At 52.2% G+C, this 21,340-nt stretch overlaps 1 protein-coding gene across 7 annotated transcripts in view; it reads left to right on the top strand.

Moving 5' to 3' along the window:
• RAP1GAP2 (RAP1 GTPase activating protein 2) overlaps positions 1 to 21,340 on the top strand; it is a 213,677-nt gene that overhangs the window by 46,722 nt on the left and 145,615 nt on the right. For 3 of the 7 annotated variants that reach the window (XR_012913039.1, XM_075994245.1, XM_020281237.2), the window contains exon 1: positions 10,318 to 10,461. The exons of the other annotated variants lie outside the window; for them this stretch is intronic. Coding sequence is in view for 2 of the 3 variants with exons in the window: in XM_075994245.1 (XP_075850360.1) it covers positions 10,355 to 10,461 (107 nt within the window). In the remaining variant the exon portion in view is untranslated. Of the gene's footprint in view, positions 1 to 10,317; positions 10,462 to 21,340 lie in introns of those variants that run through there. 7 annotated transcript variants of the gene reach the window in all.

Below are 21,340 nucleotides of genomic sequence, written 5' to 3'. Positions count from 1 at the left end.
CTGTTTTATCTGCAAGGGCAGATTTGTGCCACCTCTGCGTTCCCCTTGGGTAGGGTGTAGAGGACTCTGCACAGGCTGTCCCCACGTCTGTCCCATGTGGGGTGTGTTGGCACATCTGGGTGTGTTTGGTGTTGGGAAGCAGCTCCGGGGGCTCCTGCCAGGAAGATTTCCTTGTGGTCCTCTTTGGGGGAGGCTCCCCTGGGTGAACGGGTGCTGTGGCCTTCTCATTTGCTGAGAGCTGTTATTCCGCTCCCTTGTGTGTTTCCCTGCCCATCGTGTTAACTAACTAGGTTACCAGTGGCAAGAACCTGACTCTAACTGGCTTAAGGGGGACAAAAAAAGATACCAAAAGGAAAACTGAATTCCAAGAAAACTCTTGTAATTGATGAGTTTAAGAAAACTGGCTTCAGGAATGGCTGGATCCAGGTGGGTGAGACAGTGTCATCAGCCAGTCTGTTTGTCCCTGTCTCTTGGCTCCACTTTGCTTTGCATCCATGTCATCCACCGGCACCTCTCCTCTCATGTTACAAGACAGCCCCCGGCTGCTCCAGGCTCCCACTTTGGAGTACTCAGTGGGTGTCATTAAGCTGCTTCTTTCCATGGTGCCAGTAAAAGTTAGGTGTTCACTCTCTTCGGACCAGCTAGGTTTATGTGTCCATTCCTGAAGCAGTCGTGGTGGCCTGGTGCATAGAACACGGGGATTGGCCAGGCCTGCACCAGGTATTCACCCCAGGGCTCAGAGTGGCTAGGCTGAGACAGGGACAGCCCCACCTAAACCACAAAACCAACGGTGGTGTCAGGGTGCTCCCTAAGGGAAAAGCTAGATGCTGTCAACAAGAGGAAGGGGCCTGGGTACAGAGCAGGCAGAAGAGCAGATTCTGTTTCATCTGGTGACAGGCACGGTGAGCCTCTGATCGGCTGAGTCGGCTCCGAGTCCCCTGGGGTCTCCAGTCCTGTTCATTTTGGATTTTGTGGGAGTCAGTGTCTATCAGGACCCTTTGTGTCTGGGGCTTAGCTCTGCATCTTGGTAGCTGTGTGATCCTAGACAGAAGAATGAACCTTTCTAGGTCTCAGTTTACTCATGGAGCAAATGAGGATGATATTCATTTTCCTTCCTTACGGGGCTGGGAGCATGCAGTGGAAGAGCAGGTGTGAACGTTCTTGCACACTGTGAAATGTTTAGCCAAGGCGTTGTGTTCTTTGCTCTGCAAGGCGATTCTTCTGCTTCAGAGTGAGCAGGGCCTGCCCTTGGAGTTGTTCCTTGGACAGGTGGGGTGGTGACCTGTACTGGGCCACGGACTCCTTGGGATTGCTCTGCAGATGACCACAGAATGGGGCAGAGCACTGTCCCACAAAGGGACCAAGTGCACCCTTTGCTTGTTCTCAGAGCTCCAGATGAGGAAGGGAGGAAGGTGGAAGTAGAAGGATGGGCTGGTGCAGCGATTCCCAAATTGGAACTGGGAGAGGTGACATTAGATGGTACAAGGACCAGCATTGCCTGACACTGGTCACCAGAAAGAAAGCTGCATAGCTCAGACTCCAGAACATATCACCCTCCCTGCTTGCTCTCCCTCCCTCCCTTCTTCCTTCCTTCCTCGCATATTCCTTCCCCTCCTTCCTTCCCATGGCATTTACTGGATGATGGTGGCGACTAGGACATGCCGGAGCTGCCTCCATAGAGTTTGCATTCCACTTGGGCAGACAGACCAACAAATGAGCACACAGACAAATTAATTTAAAAACTCCCCCAAACCCTCAAGCTGGAACAATTATCATGAAGGAAACACACCAGGTGCTAGGTGCAGAATAACCAGGGGGGTGTACTGTAGGTGAGTGGTCAAAAAAGGCCTCTCTGGGGAGGTGATGTTCTTTTGAGACAGATCTACAGCTAGGAAAACAGCTCAGGTAATTTCCCTGTTGGATGGTTCCATTACTTACATTGTCATTTAAATGCCTACCTGCAGGTGACCCCTTTGCATCCCACTGTCTCCCAGGGCAAGGGGGTGGGTTGAGAGTGTTTCTGGTTCAGGTTCTCTAAGAAAGGCAAGAGCTTTGCTTCCCAGGGTCATGAAGAGAGCAGTTCCCACCACTGACATGGGGCCATGCTAAGGTCCCTGCTGGCCTTGCCTGGGGACAGTCTTAGACACCCCCTCCCCGTGCGTCCCCTGCCACGAAAGTGTGACGGATCGTATTTATGCCGCAGCTCGCTCTGAACGTTAGAAATGATCTGATGTATTCAAAAGAAGGAAATTATCGGCACACTGTGGTCCTTTAGTTATCAGCTGTGACCCGTCATTTGTGACCCAGGAGGCCCCTGATCCTACCTTGGGACCCCCAGTAAGCGAGAGGGTGGGATGGGGACAAAATGGGCGAAAGCAAAGAATTTGGAGGCTCAACGTGAAAGGAAAATGGCTAGCGCAGTTTTCTGAAGCTGCTTTGGGACTTAGGCGAGGGTTGGGATTGTGGGAACTGAATGGGAACCGAGTGTTTTTTTTTCCCCTAAGAGTGGAGAGGGTGTTGCTTACAAAAAAAAAGAGCTTTGATTACACAGGGGTGACGCAGGCTAGACAGCAGGAAGAACTTTCCTAATGGCTCGGGTGGCAAGGCCCCAGAAAGCAAACATGATAGAAATTGCAAATTGCAGACATGCAGTCGCTCGGCGGGAGGCTCAGAGCTCAGGGCTGGGCAAAGCTGTGTCAACAATGAAGATAAGCTTTGTGTTTGCCTTTTAGGCTAAAAGGACTTAATGTCAGGGTGGGAAAGATCATTAACACATCAATGAGTTAGAGTCCGGAGTCTGCAGCGAAGGAAGCTGTCGCAGGCTAAGCAGGAAGGCCTTTTTTTTTTTTTTTTGAGACAATCTCGCTTTGTTGCCCGGGCTAGAGTGAGTACCCTGGCGTCAGCCTAGCTCACAGCAACCTCAAACTCCTGGGCTCAAGCGATCCTCCTGCCTCAGCCTCCAGAGTAGCTGGGACTACAGGCATGCGCCACCATGCCCAGCTAATTTTTTCTATATGTATTAGTTGGCCAATTAATTTCTTTCTATTTATAGTAGAGACGGGGTCTCGCTCTTGCTCAGGCTGGTTTCGAACTCCTGACCTCAAACGATCCGCCCGCCTCAGCCTCCCAGAGAGCTAGGATTACAGGCGTGAGCCACCGAGCCCAGCCAGGAAGACTTTGATTATACCTGCCAACAGGGGCATTTTCCCGCTGGAAAGGAATATCCAGCCCAGAGTTCTTTAGGGACTGGTGGAAGAAAGAGATGAGTTCGGATAACGGGGAGATTAATTAGAATCTATCAGGAATCGGGTGGAAAGGGCTCCAACCTGTGAATTCTCTGGTTGACGAAGTCTGTGAGCCCCTGCCAGTGTCTGCCGTCCACACGGCGGTCTGGTCTGCGTGGGGTCGAATTTGAGGGTGTCCTGGCCTCGTCTAGCCCCTGCTTGCCGGGTCTGCTTGGCACCCCCACGCCTCCACACAGACAGCTCTGGCCACTCACAGGTTACGCTCAAGGTGCTTTCACATGCATTCTCATTAAAAATTTTGGATAATACTTATCTTTTTGTTTATAAAAATAGTACATCGTCCTTACATAAAATTTGGAAACGGAAGAAAAATACAAAGACCGCAATAAAAATCAATTCCAACCTTTGTTTCCACTATGAACATTTTCTTTAATCTTTTGCTATGGAACTTGTCCAGCACACAAAGTAAGTAGAGCTTCCCCCTCCTTCAGCCTGAGCAGTAACCAACTTTCTGCCATTCTTATTTTATCTATGCCCTCTACCTGTTCCATTCTCACTCTTGTATTGTTACTATTATTTAGTAGTTTCAGCTCTTTTTCAGAGGTAGAATTTATATACATTGAAATGCACAGGCCGGGCGCGGTGGCTCAAGCCTGTAATCCTAGCAATCTGGGAGGCTGAGGCGGGCGGATTGCTCGAGGTCAGGAGTTCGAAACCAGCCTGAGCGAGACCCCGTCTCTACTATAAATAGAAAGAAATTAATTGGCCAACTAATACATATATAGAAAAAATTAGCCGGGCATGGTGGCGCATGCCTGTAGTCCCAGCTACTCGGGAGGCTGAGACAGGAGGATCGCTTGAGCCCAGGAGTTTGAGGTTGCTGTGAGCTAAGCTGACGCCACGGCACTCACTCTAGCCTGGGCAACAAAGTGAGACTGTCTCAAAAAAAAAAAAAGAAAAAAAATGCACAAATCTTAATGTTACATTTTCGACGAATGCATCCCCTCCTCCCTGTAGAGCATTTCCACTCTATCCAGAAAAATCTCCCACATCCAGAGGCAGCCACTGTTCTAATTTTTTTTGTACCTTACATTGTCTGTTTTGAAGCTGCTCGTAAATGGAATCGTATAGTCAGTGTTTTTCTTTTTTTTTTTTTTGTATCTGGCTTCTTTCACTCAGCATCATGTTTTTGAGATGCATCCAGGTGGCTGCTTGTGTCAGTGTTTCTTTCGTTCCTTTCTATTGTCGAGTGGCATTCCACCGTGTGGATAGAACCCGATTCGCTGATGGACACCTGGGCTGTTTTCAGACTCTGGCTATTTCGAGCAAAACTGCTATGAGCATTAACACACAAGTCTTTGCGGAGACCACGTCTTCTCATTTAATCCTTGCAATAACTCCAGGAGCATGGCACTGCTGTTATCCCCATTTCGCAGATGAAGAAACTGAGGCACAAAGAGATTAATTCCTAGTCCAAGGCCACACAGACAGGAAAAGCTGGAGGTGGGATTCTAACCCAGGTCCCCCTGACTGCAGGGTCTCTGTTTTTCTTCCCTCACCGCCGCCGTGGTGTCTTTGCACCGCAGCTGCTTGGGGCCATTAAGTGTAGGGACAAAAGGGTGTGTTACTTCAATGGCCTGTCAGTTCAGTTCTGCATTTTGGCTCACTATAGTCATTGATATTGATAATAATGGGTCTGAGTCACCAGGAAAAGCTTACATCAAAACTGCCTTTTTAAAGGACCACAGTATGCAAGACATTTTAGAGAAAATTTCCAGCCATTCCAATAGCAGCAAGCTAGCAAGCAAAAAGTTTTGCTACTTAAAGCTCTAGTTGTCTGGAAATCTCACAGAGTTGTAATTCGTCATCTCCCAGAGAAGCCAGGCACAGAAGGTGTTAGTGGATATATAAAATAGTATATAAATAATACATGTATAAGAAGCCACTCTGTTCTCTGTAGAGCCAAACAGAAGAGGTTTTTGGAGAGTCTGCTGGTTCTTGCTTTGAAAGATGTTGCTAAGCAATGTTGCTAATATTATGGAAAGACGGCTTTCTTCCCAGCGTTTCCACTCAGCCCCAGAAAAACCCTAGAGATGGAAGTGGCTTCATGGGTAGCAGCAGCTGGGGGGTTTGGTTGTCACTGAGGTGGGGGCCAGGGACCCTTGGTTGAGAGCTGGACGGTGCTGCAGGCTACTGGTCCTCAGCCTCTTTGGCTTCTGATTCTCTGGAGTGACCTTGGGCAGCCCTCATGCAAAACACACTTCTTCATGTTCCTCATGTTCATCAGAAATTTCGCACACAGAAGAATCCTTTTTTTTTTCTTTTTTTTTAACAGACACCAAACCAGATCCAGGAAGAAGAATCGTTTTGAATGTGGGAAAAATTATAGTCGTGCAGCTTAGCAAAAATTCAAAAATCCATAAAAATAAACCTCCGAAAAGGAAAGAAATATTTTAAATACCTTGAGTAACCCAAGCAGCATATGAAGAACTCCTTTCTTCCTCCCTCTACCCGCTTTTTGTAATCCCTGATCAGGAAATCAGCAAAGTTGGGATGTCGCGTTGCAGGCTCCCCCTTGGTGGCTCTGGGTACCAAATGATGTGCGGCCCGTGGGCTGGATGCCTGCCACGGAGTGGGATCTGTGGGTTTCTTCGGCCTGGTTTCCTTTCCCTGGAGCTTGGAAATGCCACACAAGACACCGAGATCCGTTTCCAAAATCCGAGCCAGTTTACCGTCAGACCCTCTGTTTAATATGATGTGTGTGGCTCTAGGAAAGTAGGGCTGAGCTGAGGTTCCCGACTCTTGTCTTTGAGGCCTCCCAGCCCTGTCTGGGGACGTCCTGGCCTGTTGTTGTCACCGGAGGACCCTATTGTTGGAGGGATGGACCCCTTTGGGGGCTCATCGTGGGCTCTGGGGAGCAGATGTTAGGAGCCGAGAAGAGAGTCAGTATGTTGGCAAAGGCTCTTCCCGCATCTCTGTCTTAAAAAGAGAAACTGTCCTCCCTACCTCAAATGACCTTCTCAATCTTTCCCTTTCCTCCACCCTCATGTGGTGGTGTCCCAGAGACATAACTGCTGTGTCCCGGCAGGGGGCGCCCGTGCACCTGCCAGGAGTGAACGTCAGCCTGTTTCCTGACAGGCACAGGTGTACGCACGGTGCTCAGAAGTGTGAGGTGTGAGAGGGGGCTTCTGGGTGGTTTCCCCAGGCTGGTGTGTGAATGTGTGTACCCCCAAAGCAAGAAGAGAGGAGGGGTGCCGGCCGGTCCTTGTCTGAGGTTGCGTGTTTATAACCTTGCATTGCTCCGAGGGCTGTGCGATCCAGGGAATGGCTGGGGACCTCGCCCCTGCAGAAGGGGAGGGGGCAAGGCGTCTGACTGACATCTGGTTTTCATAAAAGGCCCCACCCTCCTTGCTCCATAGCCTCTCCTGCTCCCATCAGCTCCCAGCCCTAGCTGCCCTGCTGTCACTCTGCAGTCACTTTGCAGAGCAGCGGAGGCACTGGGAGTCGGAGGTCAGGTGGGGCGAGGAGGCAGCGTCTGCGGCAGGCTCTCAGACCGCGGCACTGGCCAGAATCAGCGGGGCTGATTCCTGGTTTCACACGAGTGTGTCTCCTGGAGCGGGTTCCCAGGCACACAGAAGGCCCTTTTCTTCAGGACCAGGCATGCGTGTCTGTCTGTTTCAGCCCACTGGCCCCTTAGGAATGGGCTGCGGCAGCTGTCTGCCCTCTGTTCATGATTAACTTTCCTGTCTCCTCCCTGACTCCAGACTCCCGCCCAGGCCCCCTCAGCCTTTGGGGTTCCCCTGGGTTGGGGCAGAGACCCCGGCTGGCAGCTGGCTGGCACTTGGTTCTCAGAGACTGTGGGGCTCTGGGGTCTGCAACGGGCCTTTCGGGTCCCGAGAGCTGGGCCACTGCTTGCTGGGCACTAGTCGTTGGGTGGGATGGGGTCTGGAAGAAGACCCCTCCTCTGGCTGCTGCAGTCCTCCCCGACTGTGCTTCCTGTGGGCTGTGTGTGTCCAGCTTTCTGGGTCCACCCCAAAGCGCCCCACGGATGTGGCCTTAGAATACCTTTGAGTCACGAATGTGAAAATTGTTCCCTTTCAGTTCTCTTTCAAACCGTGATTTCTTCAAGGATAGTGTTTGGTGCAAGTGTGTCGCTAACACCTAACACTGCCTATTTTTCTTTTTTAAGGAAGTTGCTTCAGGCTAAGAGCCTTCCTCAGGCTGATCAATGTGTATTTGTTTTCATGGTCTGAATGGCAAGTGATAATGGATTTTCATTCAGGGTAGTGATAATGTTTTCTTTTAAAATTAAGTAAAACAGTGGGTTGATTTACTTAAAGCAAAATAATAAGTGAAGAACAGAGTTACATGACATTAAGACAGAAAATTGTGAAGGTGGTATGGGAATGGCCAGACTTTGGGAGGCTTTGGCCGAGCCAACTGCATACGCTACCCGGAAATGGTCTCGTTCTGTGGTTTGGGGTGTGTTAGCCCTGTTTATTTGGGCAAGGGGAGTCTTCCGTTTCTCTCTCTCACCCTAGTCTCTTGCACAAAGCTGCACAAATGGTGGAATGAGCAAGCCCATCATAGACAGTTGTCACATTCTCTGCCATCAGTGAGTTCTCTTGCATTTTGGTGGTCCCTCGGTGGGGCCTGGGTGTGATGGGCTGTAGGGGCTGGGGTAGCAGTTAAGCAGGAGAATCTGGTCTGTGCTCCAGGGGTGGCCAGGCTTGTGGGACAGGGCCAGAAGGAAAACTTCTAGCTCTTAGGGACCCAGGAATCAGGGTCTGAGAGGTTATGGTCTTTTGGAGACAGGCTCGTGTTTTCAGCCACATTGGGTTTGGAAACATGGTGGCTGTGGAGGAGCTGAGAGTGTTTGGAACCCCAGAACATGCATGCATAATGGAACCTGCCTGGTGGAAAGATTTCGTGTTATCATTCCAATGCCCTGTTACCCACTGTGACCTGAACTAGCTTCTAGGCAGTGGGAGATGGGCAGGAACCACTCACATTCTCACCCGCCGGGCACAGGGTCAGGTCTTCCACTGAAGTGCAGCCTTCCCTGGTGTGTGTGGATAAAGTACACCCCATGCTGGGCTAGACCTATGGCCAGTGCCACGGTCACCCTCTCTGCCATCGAGTTGAAGTAGTCCATCAGCTACCTTGTCTGTACTCTGTGCTACCTCGGGTAAGAGAAGCTCTGGCTGTGTGCTGGGGTTCTTCCCTCCTCCCCACCAAGGACACTCATTTCCCTATTCTTTTTCCAGACCTATTCTCAAGTGACTACTGGCATAGTCCTTGCAGCCTGCCTAACTGCCAGTCCCAGGAGTGGGGCCTGGGTCACTCAAATCTCTGGCTATAAATAGATGTCCATGGGTATATCCGTGATCTCCCCCCCACTCCGGGTGGGGGCAAAGCCATTGCTAATGGATGTGTCATAAACAGACAAGGTGCATTTTTGAACCACCCTGGTGTACCCCAGAGAGGCATGGCTGCCCCACCGCGGGCCCGTGAATTATTTGCAGCCCCTTCTCCCTCTCCTGCACCGTCCCCTTCCCTGCCTGGGTTTTCTGTTTGCTTGAACACCAGACTGTATAAAAAAACAAGGCAAATTGCTTCAGGGACCTCTTTGGCCCCAACAGGGCTGTTTCCAAAGATGGACTAATTGGCTTGTTTTAATTCCCCCCAGCCCCCTGGCCGCTTGCCTTCCTCTAGAGGCAAAATGGTTAGTTATGCGTCGGGCGGAGGGGGCTGGGAGGCTCGACAGCAAACGGAAGTGGATGAGGAGCTTACGAGCACCGGCTCCCCCATAGCGGGGACCGGGCCACGGCCTTATCCCCAGGAGCTGGTGTGACCTTATGTCCTGCCGTTCGGAAGTGGAGACGAACCTCGCACACGGTGCGCAGGAGGCAGGGAAGAACGGACGCCGCGGGTGTGCCCTGGCCAGCGCTGGGGCCCCGGTGCCGGTACAGCGGGGTGGGGGCTCCCCACCTGCGTCTCCCTGGCAACCTGGCCCGCGAGGAGGAGGTGTAGTCGCGGAGAAGTTGATCATTGACCCTGTATTGTGTTAAACTCCCCGAGCTGGAAAAGCAAACATTAACGGGGAGCTGACCCCAGCCCACTCCTCCATCCCCCACGACGATCCTTTCCTTTCGCGGACTCCGGGGGGAGGTGGGAGGTAGCAGTCCCCCTAATCAACACGCCCCCCAACCCCGGGCCCCGGCCGGCCGGGGAGCTCGGAGCCAGGAGAGTGGGGCGCCGGGCTGTGGGCACCAGGTGCCCCTGGTCACCGGGCAGCCTGGCCCTGGGGCGGGGGAGGCCCGCGGCGGTGGCCGAGCGCACAGGCAGTTTCGCTTGGACAGAGGACGCGTGTTTCCTCTCCGTGCATGTTTTTTCTCCCTCTGTTTTAAAGGCAGTGACAGCATCGGAGAAGTATCCCGGCGGGCCGGGCTGGAGAGTGCGTCAGCCGCCTCTGCCTGGGGCGGGAGCCCGCAGCCGGCCGGCGGGGGCGCGGGGCCGGGGACGCGGGAGCGCAGGGGAGGGGACGAAGAGGGCGAGGGCGAGAGAAGGGCAGGGGCCGGGCAGCCGGGCTGGCGGGGCGAGCACCTAGGAGAGAGGCGAGGGGCGAACGCGGCGCCGAGTCCCCGGGAGCGCCGGGCGCAGGGGGGCCGTCTGCCTCCCGCGGACGGCGGGGCAGCCAGAACCGCCCGCGCCGCCGGTGCCCTAGGCCGGCCGAGCGCCCGCGGCCGGGGCGGGGAGGCGGGGCCGGGGCGGGGTCCCGGCGCGGGCGGCGCGTCTGAGCGAGAGCCGGGAGCCGCCGGCCCGGGCCGCGCCCGGAGCGAGCCTCGGGAATGCCTGCGCTGGGGGAGCGGCCGCCGGCCGCCCCGCGGGCCCCGAGGAGAAGCTGAAGGTCGCCGGGAAGTGAGCGCCCAGTCACCTGACCCCCAGGGCGCACCTAGGCGGGGCGGGGCCCATGAGAGGCGGGCGGCCGGGGCCGGGGCGCGGGCTCGGGGGCCGGGTGCGGGCGGCGCGGAGCGCGCGGAGCCAGGGCAGCGGGGACGCGCGGCGGGCGGCTGAGGGCGCGGCCGGGCACCGCGGGCGGCCTCGCCATGTCCCAGCCGGCAGGGAGGATGCATTGCCGAAAGGCGGGGATCCGCGCCGCCGTGGTGCTCATCGGACTCCTGCACAAATCCCGAAAACAGAATAAAGAGAAAAGGTAAAGCCCGGCAGCGCCGGCTCCCGCTTCCTTCTGCTCTCGTGCGAAATTCCAGTTTTCTTTGGGGCGGACTTTTCAACGGGCATTTGGCTCCGGTTTGGATGGAAACAAGCCTCCTCTCCGGGCGCCGTCGTGGGGAGCGAGTTCGGAGCTTAGCCCGGACAGCGGCTCGCCCGAGGAAACCCAGGCAGGACATTGGCTGAGTCCGAGGGCGGCTGGGAGGACCATCGGGACTTATACCCCGCAGAGGGTCACCAAGCCCTTCGCCCCCAGACCCTGCACCTGCAGATCGCGGCGCCCTTGCCAAAGCCTGCAGCTTGGGTAGCATTGATCCCGCCCGGGCGGCAGTCCCTGGCTCAGCTCGAGTGGCTCAATGCGCCGTGTTGCCATTTGCTTCTCTGCAACTTGGCTGAGCCCGCGAGGTGCCCGCCTGGCTGAAATCCACTTGCTGTGCGCTCGGTGGCTGCTAGCAAGGAGCAAGTTTGGGGGTTGCACACTCCACCGCCCCCCTCCCCCCCCCCGTTTCTGCTGGGCTCTATCACCGTGTCTCTGTTGTTGGGTTTTTCTGTCTTTGACTCTTCACCTTTCTTCTGTTTGCTCCTGGGTGTTGAAAATCCGTTTTCTCGACACTTTGGACGACTTGTGGGGTGAGAGGTGTGGGATTTGGGGTGGGCAAAGGAGGTCCTAGGGTAGCTTCCTGGGTTCCAGCCCCTAGCTGCAGGCCTGACATCCACCAGACCCCAGGGAGCTGCCCGTGCAGGTTGTTGGCACAAAGGCTTCCTCTTCTGCCAGGGTACGTGGCACAGCCTCTCAGCAACTAGGGCAGGGGCGGAGGGGGGGCATTGGAGCTGACCCCACAGAGATGGTGATGCCAGGATTTGGTGGCCCTGCTGGATCCTAATTTCCAGGGGACTTTTGGAATAGTTAGTGTTGCACTCTGTATAAGACAAAGGCTAAGACAAGGGCGGTAGAGCCAGAGACACCTAGGTGGTGACCAGCAGCCCCTGGACTTGCCCAGAAGCTGGATGTACCTGGGGGAGGTGGCGGGCAAGGAACAGGAGGGACTTTAAGAAGCTGGCATGGATTGCCCTTATGGTGGGTTGTCTCCCATCCCGCTCATCCTTCCTTCCCATAATGTAGTCTAATAAGATGTTCCCAGTGAAATCTCCAGTGAAATGACTTAAAGTGGCTAAGCATAAAATAACGTTGAGTCACCTAGTGAGAAAGTTCTTCCCGTTTCACTTCTCTACTAATTCTTGTGATTTCTTCAAGGGTGAAGTTTCAGGTTGGTGCTAGTCTGGCTTTGACACATTTTAAAAACACTTGCTAATCTTCCTTTTGTAACAAAGAGCAGACCTCTGGCTCAGGCCCTGTAAGTGGGGAGCAATGCCTGCCTAGAGTTTAAAGGTTGTTGTGTTTTTATACTGTTGAGTTTTAGGATTTTTCTCTTAGTCATGGCCAGTGGTACTGATTTTTCCACTTGTGGTAGTGATATAAAGCAGTGGTCCCCAGTCCTTTTGGCACCAGGGACCATGTTCATGGAAGACAATTTTTCCACGGAGCAGGGAGAAGGGGGATGGTTTGGGGATGATTTGAGCACATTACATTTATTGTATACTTTATTTCCATTATTATTGCATTGTAATATATAATGAAATAATTATACAACTTACCATAGGTTGAGGACCCCTGATATGAAGCGTCACTATAAATTAAACAGATGAAGTCATAAGAATGAATCTATGTAATAGAAATAGTAATAATAATAGTACAAGTTGTATCGAATATGGCAGAAAGCCTGCAGGTGCTCTGGGAATGGCTCATGCTAGGGGGACATGTCTAGCAGAAGAAGCTGCCATCAGAACTCTGGAGCTCAGGTCTGGACCCCATTTTCCCCTGGGCTTGGATTCCCTTCCATTCCTTGCCTTTCAGAATTTTGTCTGGAGAGTAGGGATGAACAAGCCAACTCCCTAAAGTTAGAAGGATGCACAGGATAAAAGTCTGAGACAGCTTGGGTCTGCTTTGAGGGATGAAAAGGCAGATGCATCGGACTAGTTTCCCGGCTTTGAGTCCAGGGTGAGTGGTGGGGTGGAAAAGTCCTTGCACAGAGAACTAGAAGTGTTAGTCCTGGCTCATCTGTTGACTATGATGGGATGATATAGATTTAATCTCCCTGAGCCTCAGTTTCTGCCTCCACACAAAGGGCTTGCGAGGCACAACTGAGATAATGCAGGGGAAGATGCAACTGAAGGGTATGAAGTGCTGCACAAGCATGTAGGGGGTTTGATCAGAACTGCTCCCATTCTTCTCTCACTGGGCCTGTGCCCTGGTGATCAAGGTAAGATGTCTGGTGGTGACACCCCCACCAGTAGTAGGCAAGACTAGCTGTGCATGGGCCAAGGAGGCAGCCAGGTGGGCCTGGGGCCTGGGCAGAGATAGTCTCGGGGGATGCAGTGAGGCACAGGGAAGGACCCGAACAGGGACAGGGGTTGGTTGGGACCAGGGTGCCCCAGTCCCATGGCGTCTTGCTTTTCTTCCTGGATGACTGTGCTCTTCCCTGCAATGCAGGCAGACACTGGTGGCCTTCCCAGCCCTTGGCTTCATTGCGTTCTTCTGTTGCTCCAGCCATTCTGAAGGCTTTGGCCATGGACTTAACCTACCCAAGGAGACAAAGGGATTGTTTTTTTCTTGGTCCTAAATCTAGATGATCTTTGCTTCCCTTGCTATTTCTGGAGTTTCTTTGTCTTTAAGTATCTGAAATCAGTGCAGGGAGCACTATTGACCCTTGCTCTGCGGGCAGTGGCAGCCACAGGGCAGGGGAGGGAGGTCTGGAGCAGGCTGCAGCTGTCAGCCTCTCCTAAGCATTCCCCAAACTCCATGCTGGGTGTTAAATTTGCTGAGTTCTTCCTCCCAATCTCATCACAGGGTCAGGCCAGATTCAGGTGCCTCCTCATCCTTCCAGAAGGCTTGATCATTCCATCGATCTTCCCAGCACCTCTAATTGACAGGCATGGGCAGATAACACTCTTGGCTCTTAGCCTTAAGGGTTGAAATGGTTGTGTGTGGCTTGCAGCGACTGCCCCGTGGTCCTTGTCAACGTCCTGCTCTCTGTAGGCCACTTGGAAATACTGCATATTAGGGGAGAGGGAGGTGTGTCAGGGAGGGTGGTAATGAGGCAGGTATGAGATGGGTACCCCATATACCTGTCCCCTATAGGCCCAGAACCAGGAGACCCCCAGGCACTCTTGGCAGTCCCTGAGAACTATCAAAAAGCTGCAGTCTCAGTTTGCCTCTTGGAGAAATGGGTGTGGTGCTCACCAGCCTTGACTTGACAGCTTTCTATGGGAGCCATGGGGCAACCTGGAGGTCTGCCTCTTTCTGGCCATCGTGCAGGGTTTCTGTGAAATGGGATCTTGCAGAAGCAGTGGCGTGTCTGAGAGGGGATTGGGTTGGAGCCTGGTTCCCAGGAGGCATCTGAAGGAGGCCTTCCTGGGGGACTGCAGTTTGGAAACCACTGCAATGGAGAGTTCCTTTAAAGCGCTTCAGTGTTAACAGCCTGCTTTCTTATAGACATGGCAGATGAGGGTGAGGTCCCGAGTGCCCCAGGTTAGGTAGGGAGCTCGGTTCCGCTGAGGAGGAAAACAGGCACTTTCAGCGGGAAAGTTGGAGGCAGAGGAACACAATCAAAATGTGTACGTTCTGAAGGATGTTGAAAGGTGTGGATAAAGTGGCCTTGGGCGTGACATTCTGAACCAGAGAAAGGTCAATTAGCATAAAAGGAAAAGAAATCCACTTCTTATGGGGGAGCTCGTTATTTTGGGACAACTCCCATCATGGGGTTTATGAGAAGGAAAATTTAGACTCACTTATCATTCAGCAAGTACTTACGGGCAGCCTCTGGGGGAACAATGAGTCTATCAAAGATGATCCTGACGCTGTGGACTGTCATGTCTGTGTGAGTTATTAGAAAAAGCTCATCGTGGCCAATCTTGTTTCATTTATTTATCAGCCCACCCCCCCATAAGATTATTTTGAAGTCAATCCCAGACATAAGATCATCTTATTCTTAAATATTTTAGTTTGCATCTTAAACATAAAAATTCTTCTTTTTTTTTTTTTGTGACAGAGTCTCACCTTGTTGCCCAGGCTATAGTGAGTGCTGTGGCGTCAGCCTAGCTCACAGCAACCTCAAACTCCTGGGCTCAAGCAATCCTCCTGCCTCAGCCTCCCGAGTAGCTGGGACTACAGGCATGTGCCACCATGCCCGGCTAATTTTTTCTATATATATTAGTTGGCCAATTAATTTCTTTCTATTTATAGTAGAGACGGGGGGGTCTTACTCTTGCTCAGGCTGGTTTCGAACTCCTGACCTCGAGCATTCCGCCTGCCTCGGCCTCCCAGAGTGCTAGGATTACAGGCGTGAGCCACCATGCCTGGCCTAAACATAAAAATTCTTTTAAAAAAACATAACATGACTGTTATACCTCCCCAAATTAATAATACTTTCTTAATATCATATCCAGTAAGTATTCAAATTTCCCCAGTTATAAAAATTTTCAAAAGTGTTTTTGAGTCAGATTTTAAACAATCCAGAGTGATTGGTGATAGGTCTCTTAATCTGTAAGTTTTCTTTCACCTGTCTTTTTTTTTTTTTTTTCCTCCTTACAATTCATTTATTGAAGAAACTGGATTGTTTGTCTTATGGAGTTTCCCACATTCAGGACTTTGTGGATGGTATCTGCCATTACACATGGTCTGTCCCTCGGGTTGCCTGTAAATTGGTATTTAGTTCTAGGGGGCACCATCAGATATGGGTTTGGTATACACACACACACACACACACACACACACACACATACATGTTTTGGCAAGACCATGGTGGCATTTGTAGTTAGTCTGTTTTGTGATATTGGCAGACACTGACTGATTTGTTCCTAGGGTTTGAACCTGGTACCAGGGAGGATACTTGTGTTCTGCTGTTGCAGACAGCGCTACAGGCTGGCTGGACGTGAGCTCAGAGCCTGTGTGCTGTCCAGGAGTTCTGGCTTTGGAGTCCCAGAATCACAGAGCTGGAAGGGGCAGGAGGCGGGAGTCGATCCACTCCCGGGCATCAGAACAGATGGCTGCTTGTTCTCTTCTTAGGAAGTGGCTGGGTCCTGCCCTTTCTGGAAGGGCCTGTCTCCTGTCCTTTCTTGTCTGATGTTTGAATGCCACCCGGTTGGCTATCATTGCTTTAAAGAACAAACATCTCTCTTTAACCAGCTTCCCATTAGTAGCCTCACTGAGGGTCTGAGGAGTTAGACCCTTAGAGTTTAAGAGACAGAATTTGTGGCATAAACGAGTTTATTTGATTGCGCTTGAGCCACTTTTTAATCTCCTATTGTGTTTCTTGGCTTCTGGGTCCCCTTTTCCATTCTCCTTACGGTAGCCAGAGTGGAGTTTAAAAAATTCAGATAGGGTTAAGTCTCTGTGCTGCGGAAGGCTCTCTGTGGAATTTCCATTATACTTTAAATGAAATCCAAACTCTGTAGTTGGACTGACAGCCCTTGCCCAGTTCTCTGGCCTTCCCTCCTACGTCTTCACCCCTCCCTCACCACGATCAATGGGTTTCTGCTGCAGAGGCCTTCTCTCTGCACCTGGCACATGCCACGCTTGTTTCTGCCTCAGGCCCTTTGCACTTGCTGTTTATAGTGACTTAACTGGCTGGTGCTTCCTCATCACTAAACTCTTAAATCGATGTCACCTCTTCCAAAAGGACTCCCCTGACCATTCTATCTAAACTGCTCTCTCTGGTCCACTGTTGCTTTACCCTGATTTATTTCCTCCATGGCACTTAACACTCAGCGATACTATCTAGTTTGTGCAATAAATGGTGTATTGGCTGTTCATCCCCTAGCAGGTGAAATGTAGGAGAGCAGGGACTTGCCGTTTTCGCCTCGGGGTCCGCATTCCCTGGAATGGGAGATGCTCGGTAAAAACTCATGAATGAATGGGTGGATGCCCAAGAGACTCACCGGCTCCCCCAAGTAGAACTCGCTCATTGCCTGTTCCCACCAGCCCCAGGCCCTCTTAACACTGCAGTGCCCTCTCATATAGGTTTCGAAGTACCTTTTCTTGTTGAGATTAGGGAATCTCTCCCTTCCCTTTCCTTCCTTCCCTTCCGGAAGAGATTTTGGAGAGAAACGCACACGACCACTCGCACAGGTGTCGTTCTTTTGTTATTCCTCTGAATCCCTTCCCTGTCTCTGCGTGCTTTTGGAGATCCGTAGACACGAGGGGCAGGCTCCGCCCTGACCATCCTGAAGCTGAGGCCAGGCGCCAGGAGGGTGCCCCACTCCAGGTTCCTAGATCTTGAGTCTTGGAGCTGCTGCCCCATAGGCAGAGACAGGCTCTCTTCATTTGTGCCAAATAGGGCCAGTGGGCATGTGAATTGGTGAACAGTCGCCATTAGCCAATAGATATTTTTTTTTTCTAAATGAAGTTTTATTTCTTTGGAACCCGCATGGTGCACAGATGGCTGCTTATCAGGATGTTGCCAAATAGAGGGCTTGTCAGGCCTGTTCGGTTAAATCAACGCAAAGCACTCCTGTTCAACCGGGGGCTGCTGAAGGCCCAGGAAGTCTCTCCGTCATTTTAAGCAGATGAGCCCACCCCCCTTCCCTGCCCCCACTACCCCTCCAACTCAGTTTCTTTGCCTACTGAATCCATGAAAAGTAAATGAGGTAGGCAAGACGATTTCAGGTGGACAAGTGCTTTTTAATAGCTACTTTAAAAAATGAATGCTGGCAAGTGATGCTGGTTTTCCATGTATGATAGTTATATAATAACACTTTTAAAAAACAAATTCGTTTTAAGCAAGAAATTGCGAGTCGATTTAAAGAAAAGTGTTAAGAGAAGTAATAGTCAGGTGGAGCAGAGGAATGGGAACAGTTGGGAAGATCATGCGAGAATGCCTGAGGTTTAGGGAGCCGCTGTTGGAAGAGGGGGGGCCCATTCATTGCGCATGTGTCACAATGGGCCCAGCACCACCAGCGTCCGGGGTTGTTGAGGCTTGGGCGGTTGAAACAAACCAACACCTTTTGAGGCTTGCTGTTTGCTAAGCCCTGGACTTACATGTGTATCTGTCTTTTTTTTTTAAATGGAGATGAGTCTCCACCCTGTCACCCAGACTGGAGTGCAGTGGTGCCATCACAGCTCACTGCAGCCTCAAACTCCTGGGCTCAAGCCATCCTCCTGCCTCAGCCTCCCGAGTAGCTGGGACTACAGGTGCATGCCAACACTCCCGGCTGCGTATCTGCCTTAACTCTTATCAGTTATTATCTCTGTTTTCTAGCTGAAGAACTGAGGCGCAGAAGTTGTGGCATATGCTGGGGGCAGAATCAGAGGAGAAGGATTTTTACCCGGGGTCTTTTGAGGTCTAGAGGCTGTGTTCTTAACTGTGATATTACTCAGAGCCCAAGATGAGCACTGGTGCAGGGCCTGGCTTGTGATAAGTGCTTGATACACGCTGTTGCTTTTGTTATCATCGGTGTATCGAAGTGTATAGATGTTAAGGGCACAGCTCCGTGAATTTTCACAGACGTGTCCACCTGCGTAGACCAAGATACAGGCTCCAGTAGGGCCCCTCGCGTCTCTCCGCAGGCCAGTGATAATGAAAGTGCAGCCAGGCCCATCCCCTTAGGGTCCCCACCAGGAGTGTCTGCGTGGTACCCGGGTAGCCTTTACACCACCCAGGATAAAAGGGAAGCGCATGGCTGGTATTCGGGAAGCTGGGATTTCTGAGTGGGAAGTCCTGGTTCAGCCCTGCAGAGAGGATGGTGTCAAAGAACCCACCCTGATTTCCAGGGCTGAGTGAACTTGGTTTAACCTTCCCTTTTCCTTGCAGGCACATTTAGTGGGAACCTGGGGCTGGTACTGTGTTTGTTCGCTGCCCTTGGAGCCAAGGGTAGATTGAAAAATTGTCACTTGCTTTTAAACTTATCAGTTATAGGGGAGGGGGTGAAAAAAAAATAAAAAATAAACTTATCAGTTATGAACACTCCATATCTCGAAGGCTGGAGCTGCAGCCAAGTCCTTCCTGGAGTCCCCAGGGTTGGGCGACCCGGCTTGGAGCTGGGGATGTCTCTGGAGACATGTTGGCCCCATGTGTGTCCTGAGACAGCAGAGCCTGCCAGGCCTTCTGGTTCGTCCACCTCTCCCCAGGCGGGAGGGCGCAGGCCTGTCGGTTAGAGCCGCCCCTCCCTTGCGCTTTTCCCGTCCCCTGCTTTTTTCTGTTTCTTTGCTATAAAGACCTTTACCACCCACACCGAATGCCGTGCAGTGGGATCAGGGTGCTATGATGATACCTGTTGTCACAAGAACAGCCCCACGGGGAGGTACATCTCTCTTCCTTGGTGTACAGACCGGGCTGTGTCATAGAGTCTAGGAAGAGTGGAGGCAGGAGGAGCCCCTGGGATTTTGCGATCATGTCCATACTGCATCATGCCGTCCTGTCTCCCAAGAGTGGGGACAGCAGCGCCCTGCCATCCAGGAGTTTGCAGTCAGAGGCAGAGGTCGGAAACTGGCCCCTGCAGAGTCCTCAGGCCTCTAAGCAGCCAAGTGTGTTCTCTGGGCCAGACTCTGTTCTAGGGGACAGGGACACAGCAGTGGACAGCACAGAGACAGAGCCCTGTCCGACTGGAGTTTCCATTCTCTAGGTCCTTGGTTAGGCCCACATACTTTTCTTTTCCTTGCAAGCTGATATTTTAAAAAATTGGAAGATTCTGCATTACGCATCTGGTTTTTGATCTTCTCTTGAGAAATCGGAAGCTCTGGCAACACTGGCATGGCCCGCCTTCCCTCATCACACCTAGACTGCCAGCTACCTGCCTTCCTGCTCATTGCAGCCCCCGACATCTGGCCACACCTGTGCCGCCTGCCCTACCCCTGAAGGATGGGATGTACAGAGTGGGAAGCAGGAGGCCCAGGGTTGAAAGGTGTCACTGTCTGAACACAGAGGCTAGGGGTTGTGTCCTGGCCCCATTCATCTCTTGGGCCCCATCGTTTTGGGCAGGTCCATGTGATCAGAAAGGAGGTGTCCCGGCAGCCCTGCTGGGCTCCCCATAGGAGCAGGGCTGCAGAATGGCCACTGTTGATTTGCCTTCAGATACTCCTCCTCTGATACTCTTCTGACTTTCCCCCAAATGCAACATAGAACATGGGAGGCTGTGCATGACAGCGTAAAACCTCAGGGATTGTAAGAGAAGAGTCGGAGAGGGAAACAGGCATGAAGCCCTGGGCATGCAGTGGGCTGGCACTTCAGCTTCATTTATCTCATTTCCTTCTCTGCACGACACCTATTATCATCATCTCCATTTTTCTTAGAGGAGAAGCTGAGGTTCAGGAGGGGTGGTGGCATCTCCAGTGTCACCCAGCTTGTGTAGCAGAACTGGGATTTAAACCCAAATCTCTCTGCTACCAAATTCTATTCCCCACCACCAGTGACATGGTGAGCCTGGCTGAGCTACTTAACCTCTCTGCACCTGACTTTCGCTGTCTGGGAAGTGGATTGTAATGCAGCTCAGAGGAGACCAGGTGTATGAAAAAAACTCCAAAACAATGAGAACTCTGGCACCTTAGCATGTTCTGGTTATTTTTTAAGGAAGGGACCTGATGGGTCTCTGGGGCTTCTTTTGAATTCTTGGTCTGGGCTGGGGGGACGATGGATCCTCGAGTGGGGAAGGGGTCTGTCCTGTCAGGCTGCAGATAAGCTGAAAGGTCTCCTGGCTGCTGTCCTCACTCATGAGAACAGAAATTCTCACTTCTCTGTGTGACCGGGAATGTCCAGGCTGCAGCCCAGCCCCCTCCCCCCCCTCCCCCGCCCCCGTGCCATCTGTATTTTAACAGAACATTTATTTTAATAAGATATTTGATCTGAGATGCAGAGGCAGAACCAGTGTGTAAATCAAGAGGTAACTGAAACAGGCCGTCTGAGACCTAGATCTGCCAATGTGCCGGGAAGGGCTGTTGAGAGTGACATCAACAGAGGCCAGTTACCGATAGCTGAGAAGGTCCCCCAAGGGCATAGCCACTGGAGGTAGGACGCGGGCTGTGGTGCAGGTGATGGGAACAGGGACACCTGGCTCCCACGTCTCAGTTCCTCTGACCCCCCATCTCCCCTGCCTGGAAAGGGCTGGCAGCCGTCTCTGCAGCGCTTGCCCTCTCTTTCCCCTCCATAAATCCAAATACAGGCCGCAGTCCTGCTTATAAATGGGTTGCGTTCCAAGCGTTCGTTTGCGCTCTGTTTCAGATCACTTCCATCAATATTTGTGGGGCGCCAGGTGTGTGCCAGGCACTGGACAGCAGGGTCCTGGAGGAGAATAAGATGTTGTCCTTGCCCCGAGCAGCCTGTGCTCCAGAAGCAGAGACCAGCCCTGTGATGTGAGCCTAAGACAGAAGAGGGGAAGTGCTGGGGAAGGGGTGCAAGGTGCCCCGGAGGTCAAAAGAAAGCGGGGGAGACACCCAAGGAAGCCTGCATGCAGTTGGTGGCATTTGAGATGGGTTGTGGAGACTGAACAGGATTACTTTTATTTTTCTTTTTGAGACAGAGTCTCACTCTGTTGCCTTGGGTAGAGTGCAGTCATTGTAGCTCACTGTAACCTCAAACTCCTGGGCCCAAGCAATCCTCCTGTCTCAGCCTCCTAGAGTGCTAGGATTGCAGGTGTGTGCCACTGTGCCCAGAAATCCTGGACGGGATTTCTGGAGGGAGAGATGGAGCGGGAAGTACAGCCCAGTTAAAGGACACAGTGGAAGCAAAGGAGCGGAGGTGGGAAAGGCAGGGGCCACGCTCAGACCCTGCTTTGTGGTGTGGATTTCACGCTGGGGAATGCTGGGGAAAGAA

The sequence above is a fragment of the Microcebus murinus genome, chromosome 18 (genome assembly GCF_040939455.1).
Source record: "Microcebus murinus isolate Inina chromosome 18, M.murinus_Inina_mat1.0, whole genome shotgun sequence".
Classification (NCBI taxonomy): domain Eukaryota; kingdom Metazoa; phylum Chordata; class Mammalia; order Primates; family Cheirogaleidae; genus Microcebus; species Microcebus murinus.
The sequence above is the reverse complement of the archived record's forward strand: the minus strand, read 5'-3'. Positions and strand labels throughout refer to the sequence as shown.